Below are 19,042 nucleotides of genomic sequence, written 5' to 3' on the forward strand. Positions count from 1 at the left end.
CTTTAAACCAGAAAGTGGAAGTATGCTCAATCCAAATTTTCCTGGAGGACTTAAAATCTGCAAAAGTCTCACCCATTGTCATCTAAAGCACGAGACAATGTGGAATCAATTTCTTAATGCAAATCATGTCCATTTTGTTTTTGTACAGTATATTAGAGGTAACAACTCATCCCCTTTGGCTTCATTTTGTCTTTCTATTATTGAAAGTTTTCTTATTTTTTCCCTTCTTTTTCATTGGCGTTTGGAAAGTGTCACTAGTACTGTCTTAGTGGTACAATATGATACGTCAGTGTTTTTATCCACAGTTTTGCCTTCCATTCTGAACCCTTGCTCTGTGTGTGTGTGATCTCAAGTATTATATAAAAGCTTAAAGTTTGTGTCTGTCATAAGACTTGTGGGGGTTTCACCAAAATGAGCATTGAACAATATATTTATTTAAATTGTGATGGTGGATAGAATTCAGATGCCGCACACAGCTGGGAGCAGTAGATCTTTTATCTGTTACAGAGGAGCAGGTATCTCCTTACAGTCATCTCCACTGGTAGGGGAATGGGCTAGAAGACCTTTCTAGCTCTGATTTCTGTGATTTAAACTGTATCTAGGTATGCTCAGAAAAGTGATTATGTAGTAGTTGTGTCTTGTTACTGCATTGCCTGCTGTGTGTGTCTTGCAAAACATATCTTTACACTAATAAATGTTTTTATCTGTAGTTTATTATTATTACAGTAGTATCCATGGCCCAATTGGATCAGTCCCTTTGTACTAGGTGCTGTACAAACAAACTTAGAGAATCCAGGATCTTACAATCTTATGGATAGATTGTGGTACATTCTTCACACTTTCTCAGGAGAGTAAGGGGCATCCAGAGCACAGGGAGCAGCTTCTCTAGGGCTCCTGTATCCCCTTCCCCCCACATGTAGGTGGGAAGGGGTGGAGCCTTGGCTGCTAGCACTCTCCCTCTTCCCATTGCAGCATGCCACCCAGAATAGCTGTGCTTGTGCGTTAAGAGATATATGCTGTGCCAAGCAGACAGCTTTTTACAATCTCCAAATGCCTGTTTCTCGAACCCCTGGCACCGTACCAATAAAATAGCAGCACAAGAGAAACACGAAAGTGTCTTCTGCTTCCTACATCGATGACAAAATTATCAGCTGAGTTCTGATTCCTGGGTCTAAGTGGTGGTGAGATGTGGAGCACAAAAAGCACAGATTTGCAGATATCAAGTAGTGCTGCAGTGCTAGTAATTAAGGAGAAAGGGTAAACAAACCTAATTTGATATGTAAGCAATTCTAGGATACAAATGGCAATCCCAAGATGCAATTTTTACAATCCCTTTTTTGATAATAACCCTGTGAGTGGAAAAACAATCATTCTCTCATCTCCCTTGCCTGTCGTCACCAGGCTACGGAGCAATAAGGAACTATTTGATCCTGTTAAAAATGTAATTTTTATTGCAATGCATTTTTCTAAAGAAGCCACTGGTGTTTAACCTCTTAGACTTCTGGAGCTGAAGACAGGTCTCTCAGGCTCTCTCAGTAATCTCCTCTGTCCATTATAGCCTCAGTGGGAAGTGCCCAGGCTCTTCATCAGCTAACATTTTCAGGGGCTGCTCCCCTGTTGACTGGAACTGAATAAAACAGAATGTTGGCTTGGATGCTCAAGCCCTCCGACCTCCCAGGTGCGGATTCTGACTCTAGGGAATGACATCAGATATCAGGCTGGAGGGAAGGACATCAGGAGATGCACTGAGTATGCTCAAGGTCCCCTCCATTATTCTAGATGAGGTGCAGGTTTTTCCTTGTCTAATAGTAAATCAGGGAAGAACCTTAAAGAGGTCATGTGATCCAAAGTCCTCTCCCTGGGTAAAAGATCTAAAACTGATCCATTCTGGTATAAAGGCATTTCTGAACTAGAAATACCCAAAACATCAAAGGATGACGCATCCTTGCAGGGGATTTCTGAAGCCAATCAGACAATTTCTAGGTAGCAAATCCTGGTGATTGATCAATCATCTTAAAAAAAAAAAAAAAAAAAAAGAGGGGGAGAGAGGGAGATATTTGCCTCCTTTAGAATATAAGACTCTGAGTATTTCTGGTAGCAACTTGAACAACGAAAAAATTTCATTGTCACGGGGTAACTGGTGCCTTTATTGGGGAGCCAGGTTCAGTGCACCTGTGACTCATCAGCTGACTCCCAACTGGGCTTTAGAGAAAGCACCTGGACCACATAAAGGGGAGCTACCTGAGAGCAGACTGGAAGAGCTGCTGAGATAAATACTTGGTGGGGCGTATGGGGGTTAAAGCAATGCTTGGTCCTCCTGAGGGTAGAGGGACCACCAGGTGCCAGTAGTGGGAGAGAAGGGGAGCAGTTTGCCATTGTCACTCCAAACGGGAAATTTACCCATGGAGAAGAGGAAGTGTCCTTGTTGCAGTATGCCTGGGGTCCCAGATTGCCTTATTTTGGCCTGGTCACATGAGTGCTGGACAAGCACCCATAGGTAGAGAGGGCTGTAAGAATTAAAGAAATGCTTAGAAAAATTACGCCATCTGAACATGTGTTGTGGCTAAAGGTGCCACAGAAGCAAATTCTTCACAAAAATTCTTCACAAAAAGCCAGTTCAGGAATATTATAGTGTTGCTGGTTCATTTCAAAGTCCAGTCTCAGTCATAGCTTGGTTGCATCTCTGAATCTTAGCATGGATTGTGGCATGTGCAACCCCTCCACCACTGTGGCTGCACTTTCACTTTTCCCATTGAAATGATCTCTAAATAAGTGTTAGCAGTTGGATGAGGGCAAAAGAACATTTGTAACCGCTGTCCTGCTACAATCAGAACGATTAAACAGTCAGCAACTGCCAAATCTTACCACAGACAGTTTGGCCGTTTTCATGAACCCACAGTCCAGGTCAACTCCTCCTGTGTCTGACCAGGAGTTAGGAGGTTTGGGGGGAACCCGGGCCCGCCCTCTACTATTAATCCCTTTGGCACATATAGAAATACTTTCTATGAATTAGAATAGTAACAGTTGAACTATTCAATTTGTCTTTTGAGCTGAGAATACTTTTGGCATACTTTCAGTGCCACTCAGACATAAAGCAATGTTCCAGCCAATATTGTAGTTTTAAGAGACATCTAAAAAGGATCCAAGTTCACTTAAATATGCAAACAAGTGCATAACTGAAAAGTTACTATTGCAGACAGCAGATATCTTACATTTAAATAAGATCAAAGGTTGACTGCATTTGAAATGTACGTAGTAAAATCAGGGTGAAACTTTTATGTGTGGTGGCATTGTACTTCACTAAACCTGCCTGCATAAACGGATTCACCAGCTAATAATCAGTATTTTTTAAATTAAAAACCTAAACTTGACTCCATCTCAGTGGAAGCAGAGATCACTTGCTCACCATATCACTTCAGTTTCATTTGGTGTATCAGATATAGCTATGAGTCTTGTGAACACCAGAGATTTCCTTGTTTAGGTATATTCAGATTCTTTAAAAAGTAAGTGTGACAGGTTGGATCACAGAAACCCCCTTGGGACTGCCACCTGGTGTGCCAAGACTACTTCTGCCCCTGCTTTCCTGTCCTGTCAGCTTAGGACTTCAGTGACCTGCCTGGTTTGAGCCAGATCCACTAGCCTGTTGCAAACCCAGACCCAGGTCTGAACCATGTCCCCCAACAGCCGTAGGCTCAATTGAAAGCAGCGTACAGAAGTGTTCTTGTCTTTAACACTCAGATGCCCAACTCCCAGTGGGGTCCAAACCCCAAATAAATCCGTTTTACCCTGTATAAAGCTTATACAGGGTAAACTCATAAATTGTTTGCCCTCTATCACACTGATAGACAGGTATGCACAGCTGTTCCCCCCCCCCAAGTATTAATACATACTCTGGGTTAATTAATAAGTAAAAGTGATTTTATTAAATACAGAAAGTAGGATTAAAGTGGTTCCAAGTAGTTACAGACAAAACAAAGTGAATTACCAAGCAAAATAGAATAGAATACACAAGTCTATGTCTAATCAAACTGAATACAGATAAAACCTCACCAGTTCCAGTAAGCTTTCTTTTACAGATTAGTCTCCTTCTAGTCTGGGTCCAGCAATCACTCACACCCCCTGTAGTTACTGTCCTTTGTTCCAGTTTCTTTCAGGTATCTTTGGGGGTGGAGAGGCTCTCTCTTTAGCCAGCTGAAGACAAAATGGAGGGGTCTCCCAGAGTTTTAAATAGACTTTCTCTTGTGGGCGGAGAACCCCTCCTCTCCTATGCAAAGTCCAGCTACAAAATGGAGTTTTGGAGTCACCTGGGCAAGTCACATGTCCATGCATGACTGAGTTCCTTACCTGTCAAGCCACATTCCCGGGAAAGCTCAGATTGGCGTCTCCAAGTTCATTGTTGTGTTGGCTTAAGGGCTTCTTGATTGGGCACTTACTGGGGATTGTCTTTTCTCAGGAAACTGACCAACTGCTTCACTAAAACCTACTTAGAATCAGACAGGTATATAGCCAATATTCATAACTTCGAATACAAAAATGATACATGCATACAAATAGGATTAATAGATTCAGTAAATCATAACCTCAATAGAGAGATGTTACATGACATTTGTAACATAAAAATATTTCAGTTATGTCATATATATATACTCTCATAAGCATATTTCCATAAAGCCTTATGGGGGCACCGTCACAGTAAGAATCCAGGTAAAAATTAATTTGAGTGGACACTTCATTGATAGTATTTTTGTTTTTGGGGGTGAAGTTATAAAGTTTCCCTCATTTTGCTTTGTGTGTGTATGTGTGTGTACACGTGCACTAGAATTGCTCATTTAAAATCAGGATTTAAACTTGGAAGATGCTGATATGACACTTTCACAATTGTTTTTCTAAAATGTGTTGGCTTGCCACTTGTCTTTGGAGGGTGACCCTGACTCTTCATCAAACTACAGAGAAAGATTTTTGCTCCTCCTTTTGGCATCTGAGGCTGTAGGGGCTGTTTTTACCATTCAAGGTACCCAAGTACTGACTTTGGGCATTTTGGCTCAATCTGCGTCTAACTTCTTGGTTTTGAAAATAAAGAGAATGAAAAAAGAGACCACTTTCTTTTGAACTTGTTTGTGCTTCCTCTTTAGTACATCCAAGATCAATGCTGCACTTGGTGCCAGAAGGATATTTGAAACTATCTTTGGTGACATCTCTGGCCAAAGCTCAGCAAAAGGGGTAATACTGACAGACTTCAAAGTAAGTGCCCCCACCTTCACCTAGTGCAGGAGTTCTTTAGGTGGTGGTCATGCTTAGAGGGTCAGAGAATAGAGCAAAGCATCAGAGGCCCGCCGAGGAAGTCCTGTGTGCAGCTTTACTACAGAACTGGGCCCTAATTTATTATATAAATTTGAACTAAAAAAAAAAAATCCATCAATCAATGATATTGTTAGCGATCTATGTTTATGAAATACAAGTGTACAGATTAAATAATAAAATTCCTGTTAAATTCTCTAATGAAAGGTGCAACACAAATACTTAGTAGAAACCACACCCAAAAAGAAACAGCAAGCAATAATAACCCCTCAGTTCTCCCTGATGGTTAAATCAAAAGCCTGGGTAAATAGATGGGTCTTCCAGCATGCTCAAAAGCTCAAGCTTTTTTTGGAGAAGTGAGGAGAGAAAGTTCCATAGTTGCCTCCAGATCCCACATTTCTACATCTTTGGGTTGTTAACTTGAGCATTTTGCATGACAACATCTCTTGGGGAGGAACACAGCTATAGACTGTATAGCTATAGCCCCAAGTAGAGCATACTTCACTAATCCAGTTTGGAGGTGATAAAGGTAGTGGATACCTGATGAGGTCAGCTGGCAAAAGAAAAGGTTGCAGTCTCTGTTCTGGCATGTTCATTGGACAAATGACCAGGGAAGAGTATAGAAATATTGCTCGGGCATGCAGGAGTGAAATCAGGAAGGCCAAATCACACCTGGAGTTGCAGCTAGCAAGAGATGTTAAGAGTAACAAGAAGGGTTTCTTTAGGTATGTTAGCAACAAGAATAAAGTCAAGGAAAGCGTGGGCCCCTTACTGAATGAGGGAGGCAACCTAGTGACAGAGGATGTGGAAAAAGCTAATGTACTCAATGCTTTTTTTGCCTCTGTTTTCACGAACAAGGTCAGCTGCAGGACTACTGCACTGGGCAGCACAGCATGGGGAGGAGGTGACCAGCCCCCTGTGGAGAAAGAAGTGGTTCGGGACTATTTAGAAAAGCTCGACGAGCACAAGTCACTGGGGCCGGATGTGCTGCATCTGAGAGTGCTAAAGGAGTTGGCGGATGTGATCGCAGAGCCATTGGCCATTATCTTTGAAAACTCATGGGGGTCGGGGGAAGTCCCGGATGACTGGAAAAAGGCTAATGTAGTGCCCATCTTTAAAAAAGGGAAGAAGGAGGATCCTGGGAACTACAGGCCAGTCAGCCTCACCTCAGTCCCTGGAAAAATCATGGAGCAGGTCCTCAAGGAATCAATTCTGAAGCACTTAGAGGAGAGGAAAGTGATCAGGAACAGTCAGCATGGATTCACCAAGGGCAAGTCAAGCCTGACTAATCTAATTGCCTTCTATGAGGAGATAACTGGCTCTGTGGATGAGGGGAAAACAGTGGACGTATTATTCCTTGACTTTAGCAAAGTTTTTGACATGGTCTCCCACAGTATTCTTGCCAGCAAGTTAAAGAAATATGGCCTGGATGAATGGACTATAAGGTGGATAGAAAGCTGGCTAGATTGTCGGGCTCAACGGGTAGTGATCAATGGCTCCATGTCTAGTTGGCAGCCGGTATCAAGTGGAGTGCCCCAAGGATTGGTCCTCAGGCTGGTTTTGTTCAATATCTTCATAAATGATCTGGAGGATGGTGTGGATTGCACCCTCAGCAAGTTTGCAGATGACACTAAACTGGGAGGAGAGGTAGATACGCTGGAGGGTAGGGATAGGATACAGAGGGCCCTTGACAAATTAGAGGATTGGGCCAAAAGAAATCTGATGAGGTTCAACAAGGACAAGTGCAGAGTCCTGCACTTAGGATGAAAGAATCCCATGCACCGCTACCGACTAGGGACCGAATGGCTCGGCAGCAGTTCTGCAGAAAAGGACCTAGGGGTTCCAGTGGATGAGAAGCTGGATATGAGTCAACAGTGTGCCCTTGGTGCCAAGAAGGCCAATGGCATTTTGGGCTGTATAAGTAGGGGCATTGCTAGCAGATCGAGGGATGTGATTGTTCCCCTCTATTCGACATTGGTGAGGCCTCATCTGGAGTACTGTGTCTAGTTTTGGGCCCCACACTACAAGAAGGATGTAGAAAAATTGGAAAGAGTCCAGCGGAGGGCAACAAAAATGATTAGGGGACTGGAACACATGACTTATGAGGCGAGGCTGAGGGAACTGGGATTGTTTAGTCTGCGGAAGAGAAGAATGAGGGGGGATTTGATAGCTGCTTTCAACTACCTGAAATGCGGTTCCAAAGAGGATGGATCTAGACTGTTCTCAGTGGTCTCAAGTTGCAGTGGGGGAGGTTTAGGTTGGATATTAGGAAAAACTTTTTCACTAGGAGGGTGGTAAAACACTGGAATGCGTTACCTAGGGAGGTGGTGGAATCTCCTTCGTTGGAAGTTTTTAAGGTCAGGCTTGACAAAGCCCTGGCTGGGATGATTTAGTTGGGGATTGCTCCTGCTTTGAGCAGGGGGTTGGACTAGATGACCTCCTGAGGTCCCTTCCAACCCTGATATTCTATGATTCTATGTTGGGTGGGGAAGAGAGAGAGAAAAAAATCTTTAAACTAAGCAAATTTTAATTTGGGAATCACTGAGATACTAAATATGGTACGTAACGATGGCATGATAAGAGAATCATTTTCTGAGTAGAAATACACTTTTAGAGGCAGAAACTATCTTCCTGAATAAAGAATCCAATCTATTTCCACAAGATCTAGCCAACCATGAGAGCCAAATTGGATATATAGGCATGTAAAATATTTATGATTTAATAAGCATGATTACAAATTTTTTGCTGCAAATGAAGTAGTAAGCATTTTGCAGTTTTATAGCTTAATGGGTAATGAGAGAATAAAAACAGTATGTGTGTATTTAATTGATATTTTAATTTTAACAAAACATCAATATCACAGAGGACAGCAGTAACTATTTAGTATGTAGTTTAAATATATTTAGTCTTTTATGAGGAGCATCAGACGAGACAATCAAAACACACTGAGGCAGAATCATTGGGCAGAAAAGCATGGTTGCTTTTCTGGTGACGTGAGACGGGTCACTCATTTGCCAAATGTCTTAATCCTAGAATCCAAAACCTTGTGTTTTACTCTGGCAAGGTTGTATTTCTTCATTAGCTCTTCCCAAGGTGCAGAAAATCCCAGAGGATGTCAAAGTACATCAGTTTTTATCATAACACGAAATCTTTCAGATCTGAATGGCAGCATGCTGCTGCTGGGGGTTTTCTGAACTCTATTACAGTTGCACATATCTCTAGGCAAAACAGAGGAAGGAGTTGTCATTGGCAAGTAAAATGTATGAAATGTCTTATTGTTCAAATGATCAACCATGGTCGTGAAAATATTTTCTAAGGACTTTGCTATTTCCCATGATAGGTGTCAACAAAAGTTACTAAAAAAGGCAGATTACTTCTTTTATTATATACTTTTTCTGCTTTTAAGGGGTGCTTTGTGCGTATGGGTAAAAATCGTACCTCTTGAAATATATGCTGAAACAACAAATCATACCACAATTATTGTAAAAATTAATACTCATTGTGCACTTCCAGCAGCTTTATGCTTAATAGGTGCTGCCTGAAAATGTTTATTAAAAAAATAATTAGGGTTTGAAAAAAAATGTGCTTGTCCACTTGAAAGTGGAAAACTGTCCCAGGTGAGTGCCTATAACAACAGAGTAAAGTTTACCAGACTCTGGACACTTTCCTTGCTGCTGCCTGTAACCTGCTGGGCAGTAGAGAGAAAGGCTTCTCCTCCTCCATGCCTGAGGTTGCAGGGATGAAAGACAAAAAGGTAGCTTAGCAGTGTTGGAGAGATTCCTAACTGCAATAGGATTTGGGGGCAGGAAATAGAGAGAGGGCAAAGCTCCTTTTTCTTCCCAACAGTCAGAAAGGAGGGAAAACTGCAAAGTTATATAGGTGCTGAGCTCAGACCAATGTGAAAGTTGGAGGGCTCACATCAGCGTCCAAGGAGAGTGGTCAGGTGGGAAGTCTAGTGTTCCTGCCGCAACTCCAGTGCTCAGATTTTCAACAGCTAGGAGAGTGAGAGACATACTGGCTAGCAGAGGCTTCCATTCAGAATAGTAACATGCATTTTGGGTTTCATAGCTGTGCCAGGACACAGGAACTGGACCTAAGATAACATTTTTTCAGGTCACAGTTTGGTTTGAAATGCTGCCCTATGGAGGCATATTAGGGTGGAGTGGAGAGCTGACATTTGTTCTAGTTTGTCCCAATACCCTAAGTGTGGTACTTGCTGTGAGAGAGAGTTGTAACTGATGCCAGGTTATAACCCTGTCCAGTGTGGTGGATAATGATGCCTGATCATGGGAAATGTCCCTCACATGACTCCAGTAAAAGGAAGCCAGACACACTGGTATGCTTGGATGATACAATCCTTTCTCGTGAAATGGTGCAAACTGATGAAATCTGAGGCATACCTCAAAGTCTGGAACATCAGTTTATCAGCCTCAGTGGTCTCGAGTACAGAGACTCTTGATCTGAATTTAATAATATGCCCTACTACAAGAAGTTGGTGAACAGAGGTGGAATCCTGGGCGCTGCTTTGGGTTTCTGCAGGAGTCTGGGGAATCAGGGTCTCTGGAGCCAATATGGGGTTACTAAGCTGCTTCAACTCAGTTCTTCTATAACTTCTTTGAGAAGTTCAGGAGGAGTGGTAGAGGAGGGAAGGTGCATGTTCAGGGCCTGAATTGGTGAAGGAGAAGGTATCCACAGTAGTAAGTCGAAACAAAAAAACTTGCCTTGCCTTGACCTTTATTTTTTTAAAGTTACTTTAAAAGTAAAAGTTACACTTTCAAATGACAAAGTGTGTGTGGTGGGGCAGGGGAATTCCTAAGCCGCAGTATTTCTAACATCACCTAGCATGTTTACAGTGTGTAAAATAGCTGAGTATATGAGACATGGCGTGTTAACAAATTAAACTCTATCCCAGTTCTCTTATTTCAAATCTAACCCCATCTTGTAATTTAAGGTGAAATCCCACATTTAGATTATTTTTGTAGGAGTTCTGAGGGTGGGATAGGTATGAGAAAGGCCAATTGCAGGGTACATTGCACATGTTATATGAATTATTTCCTGGTTTTTTTTAAGGCAGAACCTGCCTTCCTTGTTCAGATGTTGACCTTTTAGTTTTTATATGTATAAGAGCAAGCCCCCCATAAAGAGGAGAACTAGGCCTGCCTGCTGGTCTGTTGACATCTACACTCTTATATCACCATAGTATCTGAGCAGATACTAACTCTTTCCCAGATTTAAAAAAATAACCAGTAATATCAGTATTTTTTCCTTCCTTCACAGGAGGAAGGAGTATGTTACTTGATGAGATTTGCTGGCTTTTTATGTATGTCCATTGTTATGCGAGAGGAACGTACTGGCAGGAAAAAAACAAGACAAAAGGATGAGTTTTACATTTAGTTGTGAATGCAGTCTTATATTGGTTACTCTTTTCTTTCTTTTTTTTTTTTTTTTTAAGTTCTGGATTCACAGAAGTGCTGAATAATGTGGGGGAGAGGACTGAGCTGTACGGGCCTGTTCAGATGAAGTTTCTGGAGGCAGATGGACAATTGCCCATAATGGCCTTGGAGTTTGAGCTGAAGGAAGAAGCTAAACTATTTCAGTCCATTCCCATTCACCCTTGCAGCCTCTTGTAGGTGGGGAAGGAGTATTTGCTGATCAACAGTTTTAAAATGCTTCAAAGAGATAAAGCAGGATGAAAGTGGATGTATTTCTCCTGTCTGTGGATAAGAGGAGATCATCCATCTGGGCTACAGGTGCTGTCTGTGTAGCTTGCCTTGCAGTGAAGCCTGTCTGACAGGCAACTGGAATACAGGAATCTGACAGATGGCATTGGAGGCTATTTTTTGCTGTCTTCTCAATCAGCTTCCTTAGGAAAGGGAAGTCAGACATTAAGCAGTAGTTTATGAAAACACCATCATCAAGCGATGGTTTCTTTAGTACCGGTCAGACTATTCCATGTTTTAAGATGGTTAATAGATACCCTCATGCATTCATTGAGACTCTGTTAGTGGGAGCTCTAGGTGTTCTCTGCTGTCCCACCATGTAAGAAAGACTAATATCAGAGTCACGACTGGTGGCTCAGATTGCCTTCATTATTACCATGACTTCTGTTTGCGTAAATGGGCTGAATTTCAAAAAGATGAGCATTGCTGTAGGCTTAGTTTGGTTCTAGTCTTAGCCTCATGGGCCACAAGGAACAATAAGCTATCTTGGATGTGGGTGAACTTTCTGTGAAATAAGATGCTTTTTCACAGCAAGAGGTGCCCAGTTTCCAGGGTTTATTGGAACAAGTCTCGGTTTAAAGTTATGTGACAGAAAAGTTCTGTGGGTTGTGACTTTGCTTCCTCTACAGCAGAGGTGAAGTCCCATCTCTCTGCATCCATTTGTGGCTGTGACATAGGGTCTACAGTTGCTTATGGGACTTAGGGGATGCAAAGCCTTTTCTGTTGAATTTCTGTATAATTCCAAACAGTATGAACTTTTCAAATCACTTGAGAAGTGCCCCAGATGGTGTGACATTCTGCTTCATGGGAAGATTTGAGAATTATTCCCTTTGCATTAAGTTCTAGTTAACTGTTTCATTGTGTTTTAAATGGGAGAACACCAAAGCCAAAAACTGCATTGACATTTTGGTGTTTGTTTAACCTCCTAATGCATGGGTACGTTTGTTGGAAAATATTATTCTTCCATTTGCAAATCTCCAGTAATTAATCCCCTTGAAAGTAGCTACTGCTACAGGGCCAGTTCACAAGCCTGTTGACAGATCATAGTTTTGCATCATATGCTAACAAATTGATTGTTAAATTCCATAACTAATTGATTTATAGAGATGACTTAATTTCCATATCTCATTCATTTATTAACATATTCTGTATATTTTCAAACAGTGCACAGTTTCTATTTGGATTACTTTATTTCTTCTAATAGTAGATTCAGCAAAGCACATATGATCTGAATAACTTGTCCAAGTGCAAGAGTTAGTAACTTGTCATGGATATGTGCAGTGCAGAAGACTGGAGATATTTGCAAGGCATTAATAGAAAAAATACCCTTGCTAATCAGAGCACTTTTTACAGTACCAAATTCTAATTACTCATCAGCATAGAGAGGTTTTTTTACAATCACAGTACTGCTTGCAGTTAAAATATTACATTCTTGGATCTGCTTTGCTGGGGATGGTAAGAAACAGTGACATTATACTGTGGTAGAGCAGCTTATGTGCTGGTCCCAATACATACTTAAATTGTAATGGTAGAACACATTAGCTCAGTTGGTGCAGTGTAAGTCACTAGCTGAAGACATTTTAAGGAGACATAAGGGTAAATTTTCAAAACACTGTACAAGATTTTAGCTGTATGGTGCTTACAGAAATGTCAAATAGGAGTCATACAGTTAAAGAGAGCTGCCTCATAATGTTAACACTAGGTATAAACATAACAGAAAATCCTGCCTTGCTGCTGACTTTTTTAGTTGCCATTTACCTGTACCTTTAATGAATAATAGTAGCAGGCTGCTTTAAATGCAGAAGATTATTGTATAGGGGTCATAACCAAGGCTAATGGAGACTGCCCCAGTTTCTTAATAAATTGGTGAAATCAAGGTCACAGTCCTGCTATCCACTAAAACTATTTCAGTCATAAAGCAAGGCTTTAGTATCAGATGTGTGGTGTGAATTGTCATGTAGCCTGAACATTCAGATACTGCACAATGAGATGTTCAGTGATAAAAAAGCACTGCACCTTGGAAACTAGAATCTGCCCTTGGTGGCTGAAATTCATGATCGTATGAGGGCTGTTACATGGCTAATGTGAAATAAGTAGGTGGTCTTTGTGCAGTTCTTATTGGCTAGGTGTCCACATCACAAAAAAACTACCATCACACTTGACACTTATTGGCCCCTTGTTATCACAAGAGAGACCAGTGACTTAATGGACTTGGATCTTGAACTATCCTCTCAGTCCAAAAAGTGGTCCTTTTAGAACAGAAATGAGGCTGTAGCCATCTCTGCTAATGCTGCCCTCTGGGTAAAGAGGACTTCATTTTCCAGGACTGTAAGTCTTGCATCATTTACAAACACTAAAATTAACAAAAAATAAAAATAGTCTGCTAGTAACCGTTTAGCTAGGGGATTTGATTAAAGTGTTTCTATTTTTTATTATTTGTATATTTTTGTACAGATAAAACTAATTCTTGTGATAGAATACTGCAGAGATTCATAATTTTAGCGACTCTCTTGAATCTTAATTACTTTTAGTAAAAAAAAACTTTTAGTAAAAGATGTTATTTCAAAAATAAAAAAAAAACCCTCATTAAAAAGGGGCAGAAGTAATTCTCTCTTTTTATAAAACTCAATTAAATGCCTTTAGAATTAAAAATTTACAGTATTTTATAGTTTTATATTCTGGAATCCTGTTTTTAATTAATTGAGCTGACAGGTTTAGGTACAGGGTACATATTTTGCCTCTGGTAGTTATTGTATAATTAGCATTAATGAAGGATATTAAAATGTGGTTAGGTAGAATATAGTCCAGGTTCATATGTGGGCTCATTTTGTCTTATTGTGTTCTCTTACATCAGATTGTGTCGTTTTATGCGGTGTTCATTTGCCTTATAAATTTAAAGGCCAACTGAAAGTAACAATGAGGGATATTCTTTTTATTGTCATTGGTATATTGAGAATTCACAATGCAGTGTCTTGTCATAAAGTCATTGCCAAGTACCAACTACAAAATTTGTATTAATATACCTCACAAAGTAGCTTTTTATTTTTGAGGAAAAAAGATGTCTTGTATCTAGGACACTAATTCATAAATTAAATCATCAGATAAATATGAAAAAATGAGATAATGCATATTCACAATGTAAGCAGAAACTAAATTAAGCACTGTCCCTTGATTTTTATATGCTGAAGATCTGCAAAAATTAATGAAAGTTGGTTAATGGTGTATCTATGATAAATGTACACTAGGCTAACCCCTGCCCCTTGTCCCCAGCAGGTGCATACTAGAAAGGGAGTGTGTATGTCGAGATGTTTAACAGGCCATCCACTGCATTAAATAGAGGTTTGGGGTGCCTGACAGGGGAGAGACATGGGTGTGGCCAGTGAGTCCATGGTTAGATACGGAAGAGACCGTAGCCTTTATAAAGGAAGCACAATAAGCACGGGAAGAACTATAGACTATGAGTTGGAGCAGTGGTGCTCCTGAGCAGTTTTGTGGGTGCTCTACACTCTGGGAGGGGGACCCTTCACTCTGACACTGATGAAACTCCTCTGTGTCATGTCAGCCAACTTGCAGTTAGTGGCAAATGACAGGGTTTGATTCACTGCCTATTAGTAATTCCAAATGGTTAAAAGTGCCTTGTGTAAATCAAACCTACAATTATGAAGGAACTGCATGAAGATCAATAATTTTTAATAGTTAAGTGCTTAGTGTTTCCTGTTTAGTTTTTATTTGTACATTTCAATGGATTTTTTGCATATCTCTTTTGTGACCTGCTTTCCTGTCTTTCACTTAGTCAGGATGTGTGTGTACATCTGAGGGCAGCATTTGACCTGTAATATAGATCTACATATTTCAAGATGAGGGAACTTTGAGTCAATAGCAGACGCACACCGGTGACATGCCATGGTTTCCACTGTTTACATACTGCAGCACAGTTCTAAATCGTATTATACTGCTGTCTAAAAAGACATGTATATATCTTATCTGCAAATGCATTTTTACAGAAGTGTCACATAAACTTTCTGAGGCGATACAGAGGCATCTAACACTTCATTAGATGCATTCTCTGAAGGCTTGTAACTTTGTATTCCTTTTGGCAAGCACAACATGCACCCTCATTTTTTTGTGAGTTCAAAATAAACTGACGACAGAAATGAATATTGGCATTGCATATGAGTGCTGTGCAGTTGCAATTCAGGAGTGGGGCAAATTATGCCTACAAAAGGAAGGTTGCCCTTTTGAAAATATGATCTTATGTTTCTGTGAAGGTACTCCGGGTTGGTCATCCTTTGTTCCTTCCATCTATTCCTACTGTGTGGAGTGGGTTTGCACAGGTGAAACACAGGCAGACTTTGACCCAGGATGCTTGAACAGAAACATAGAGCCACATTTTCTAAAATGCAGCCTCCCTTTCGCATACTTCGAATATCCACAATTTATTTTGCTAGTGTAAAATGTGGGAGCAAATTTAATGGGAAGGTTGCACCTGCCAAAAAAAAAAAAAGCAGAAGCTCCGCCCATTAGAAAATAGAAAAGGAGTACTAGTGGCACCTTAGAGACTAACCAATTTATCTGAGCATAAGTGAGCTCAGATGAAGTGAGCTGTAGCTCATGAAAGCTTATGCTCAAATAAATTGGTTAGTCTCTAAGGTGCCACTAGTACTCCTTTTCTTTTTGCGAATACAGACTAACACGGCTGCTACTCTGAAACCTGCCATTAGAAAATATACTTCAGAAAGCTTCCATGTGTTTCAATATTCTCCTCTAAAGGTTTCTGTGAAGCTTCTGCAAGAATGAACCTAAAGATAAAAATAAGGGACTGTTGACTACTGATCAGACATCATTACATTACTATTTCAGAACTGTGCCATAGTGAACTGTTTCTGGGTTTCTAGTTGAAATTTATTTTTAACTAAAGGGTTTATCTATCTATCTATTCTCATTGATGATAACATTCTCAGTATTATCATATTTAACTGATGTCTGTCACCCCTTTTTTTAATTTCCACAAAAGTCTTTTAGATAATTAGGCTGTTATTGAAGATGGGACTTTCAACAGTGCGTAAAAGGTGCTCAGTGCCTAATTATGTTAGGCTTGTTTGGAAATCCAAGTCTTAATTTTTGACATTTCTCATAGGATTGTCTCTGTAGAACCCTAATACTGGGACACATGTGCCCTGCTGCTGCAGCCTTGGAACCACCCAGAAAACTGGTGATTGTTGGCTTGTGCACTTGTCCTCTCGTGGTACATAAGTAAGCATGGCCCACAGACATCCCATCAGCAGGCAGTGGGTAGTTGAAACAGAAGACAAACGAACCATTCTTCTGTTTCCCCTATACTTGTTCTTTGTTCTATTTTAAATTATACATTTTGGGGTTGGTTAGCTGTTTGTAAAAATTAGAGCTTTTTTTTTTGGCTTGACTTTGCCTATTTGGCAGTTAAATACGTGACACAGCTGACAGATAAAAAGTTGGGTTTTAAAAGGTGTCAGGTCTGCAGCACTTAAATGTCCATAATGTCTGTGCATGAAGGTGACTTGCGTGGAGACTGCTCAGGTTGTGTAATCTTTACTCTTTGGGCACATTAAGACCAAGAATATGGGGTAGAATTCCTACGGTTAGAGGAATTATGTCTTGCAGATTGAGCCTGTCTCCTACTTTGGAGGTTTAATGTTATCTGGAGTAGAATATCTGGAGGATCTGTTGAATGTATCTATGCATGTCCACTATTTTTCTGTCCATTCCAAACCTTTGTGTTGATGGTGGACCTGGAGATGCAAAGTATTTGAGCTCCAGTTGTTCAGTTACCTTTGTTTTGTTCCTTTGTTTGTTTGTTTTTTCCAGTGGATGTTCTGAAATGATAAGAAATCACAACAACAGTACATTTAATTACATCTAATTCTTTGTACTTTTTTATTTACTTGATTTGATTTGATTTTTTAATGTCAGCATATCTTGTTGATTATTCAGGCCTCTTCATGTGCTGATCTGCAATGCTGCTGTTTTTGCTGCTCCATGGTCCTTGACAGAAGATGACCTAGAGGCCACCTTCCAGGTGAATCACTTGGGGCATTTTTACCTTGTCCAACTTCTTGAAGACATTCTACGCCGCTCATCTCCAGCAAGAGTTGTGATGGTTTCATCAGAATCACACAGGTTGGTTAAAATCAGAATATGTTCTTGATTTAGCTCTGATTGGCCCTTTCTGCAATCCTTGGGATGAAACCACCACAGTGGAAATACCAAACTTTAAAATAAAAATACCAGTCCTAAAGTGCTTACTTTTGCTTGAGCAATTCTTTTTGAAGTCAGTAGGATTACTCCTATACAGGATTTGTCCCTGAGATTCTATGTGCATACAAGTTTCATAATACTGCATAGGTTGGTCTTGGTCACTCTTCGTATGAATGCAGATTTCTCACTGCACTGCAGGCCACTCATTGATTTTTGCTAGGAGATGGAATAATAATTGATTAAATCTGAATGGCATGACCTTTATTGATTTGTCATTCAACAACTTCAACATCTTACCAAGAAGAATGTGCAGTTATTCTAGCAGGAGAAACAATGCAATTAAGGACTGCTAGATGAAATCCAATAGTTTTATAATGAGAAATTAGGGAATTCAATGCAGACATTAGCTGTATAATTGTAGGAAGGGAAGTTTGTTAGTTAGTCTATATTAGAAATCTGGCTGTGCCTCTTTTGGTTAAATTTTCAATTAAGGTATCAGATGGCACTTCTCTCTGATTACCTTTAGGAGTACAATTTGGCAAAAAGCACAATATGAAATTTCAGACATGTTTGCAATGATTTTAGAACATTTTTAATAACTGAAGAGAAGGAAGTTTTTAAAAAGACAAAACAGTTACTACCTGAAGTAGATTATGGCCCAGATTTTAAAGGTAGTTAGCTGTTGCAACGTTAAATGTAGCAATACCTAACTGATTTAGACACCTACACCTAAATCTCTCTTTCAAAAGAGAATTAGGCAATAAGGAGTCTAAATCCCACCTATAGTCAATGGTATTTTGGTGCAGCAATGTTTCTAAATACCTTTTAAAATCTGGGCCTCAGGGCCCAATTCTGAATTCTTTCTGCATCCAAAGCACATGCTGGCTTCAGATTTAGTTCAGAATGTGCAGGGATTGCAGGATTATTAGGCCCATGATGGGCCTGCTTTAAAACATTATTGTTGATTTCTATTTCACTTTTTTGCATGGTGTGCAAGAGATTTAGCAAAGCAAGAGGGGAAATGTGCAACTACTTTATTTATTTATTTCTGCACTGTTTTAAGAGACCCAGAATGAAGCTTATTTTTTTAATCATGTTTCCATAGAATGTAACCCTGGAGATCCGGTAGAGAGAGACCAGCCAAGGGTCAGGCTGAAATCTTTATCACTTCCAAACAGAGAGGCTTATGGTATAAATGACACACGGAAGATAGATTTACTTTTACCATTTTAAATTTATGATGGCTGAAATGAAAGGAAGCAATAGAAAATGCTGGTAATAATCCTCCCTGGTGTTAAAAGACATGAAACATCTAGTAATTAGGTGGTAACAAAATCTGGACATCCTTATCTTTGCAAATCACACCAGGTTTGTGAAAGCAAGTCGCAGAGTCCTGTTAGGAGTGAGGGAGGCTACTGTGGGGCAGGCAAGATATCTCTCGAAATAAATCTGCCAGCTCCAATTACTTGCCAGATGTGGAGGGCACAATGGGATATATATAAATGAGCTGTTGTTTAATGGCAGATTATGTTGAATTGTCAGCTGCTTGTTTCCCTTTGTATGCTTGTATCTCAAATAGTATTTTAAATGACATCTTTGGGTTTTTTTCCCCTTAAGTGCTATGTGGAACTAGAGCTCATATCTGTACACAGCTTTATCTTTGTTTTGAAAAATAAGATTATTTTAAAGTGCTCGTTGCTAACTGAATGAGATGAGCCAAGTTTTAGGAAACCTATCAAAAAATAAGTCGCTGTGCATGTCAAAATATAATTACTAATACAACCTATTGC

The 19,042-nt window shown here is 40.1% G+C and overlaps 1 protein-coding gene across 4 annotated transcripts in view; it reads left to right on the plus strand.

Annotated features, from left to right (window-relative positions):
- The window catches only part of WWOX (WW domain containing oxidoreductase), a 695,867-nt gene that overhangs the window by 177,282 nt on the left and 499,543 nt on the right, over positions 1 to 19,042 (plus strand). For all 4 annotated transcript variants that reach the window (XM_073307994.2, XM_073308003.2, XM_073308000.2 and 1 more), the window contains exon 7: positions 16,989 to 17,174. In XM_073307994.2, the coding sequence (XP_073164095.2) occupies positions 16,989 to 17,174 (186 nt within the window). The remainder of the gene's footprint in view (positions 1 to 16,988; positions 17,175 to 19,042) is intronic.

The sequence above is a fragment of the Lepidochelys kempii genome, chromosome 12 (genome assembly GCF_965140285.1).
Source record: "Lepidochelys kempii isolate rLepKem1 chromosome 12, rLepKem1.hap1, whole genome shotgun sequence".
NCBI classification, from domain to species: domain Eukaryota; kingdom Metazoa; phylum Chordata; order Testudines; family Cheloniidae; genus Lepidochelys; species Lepidochelys kempii.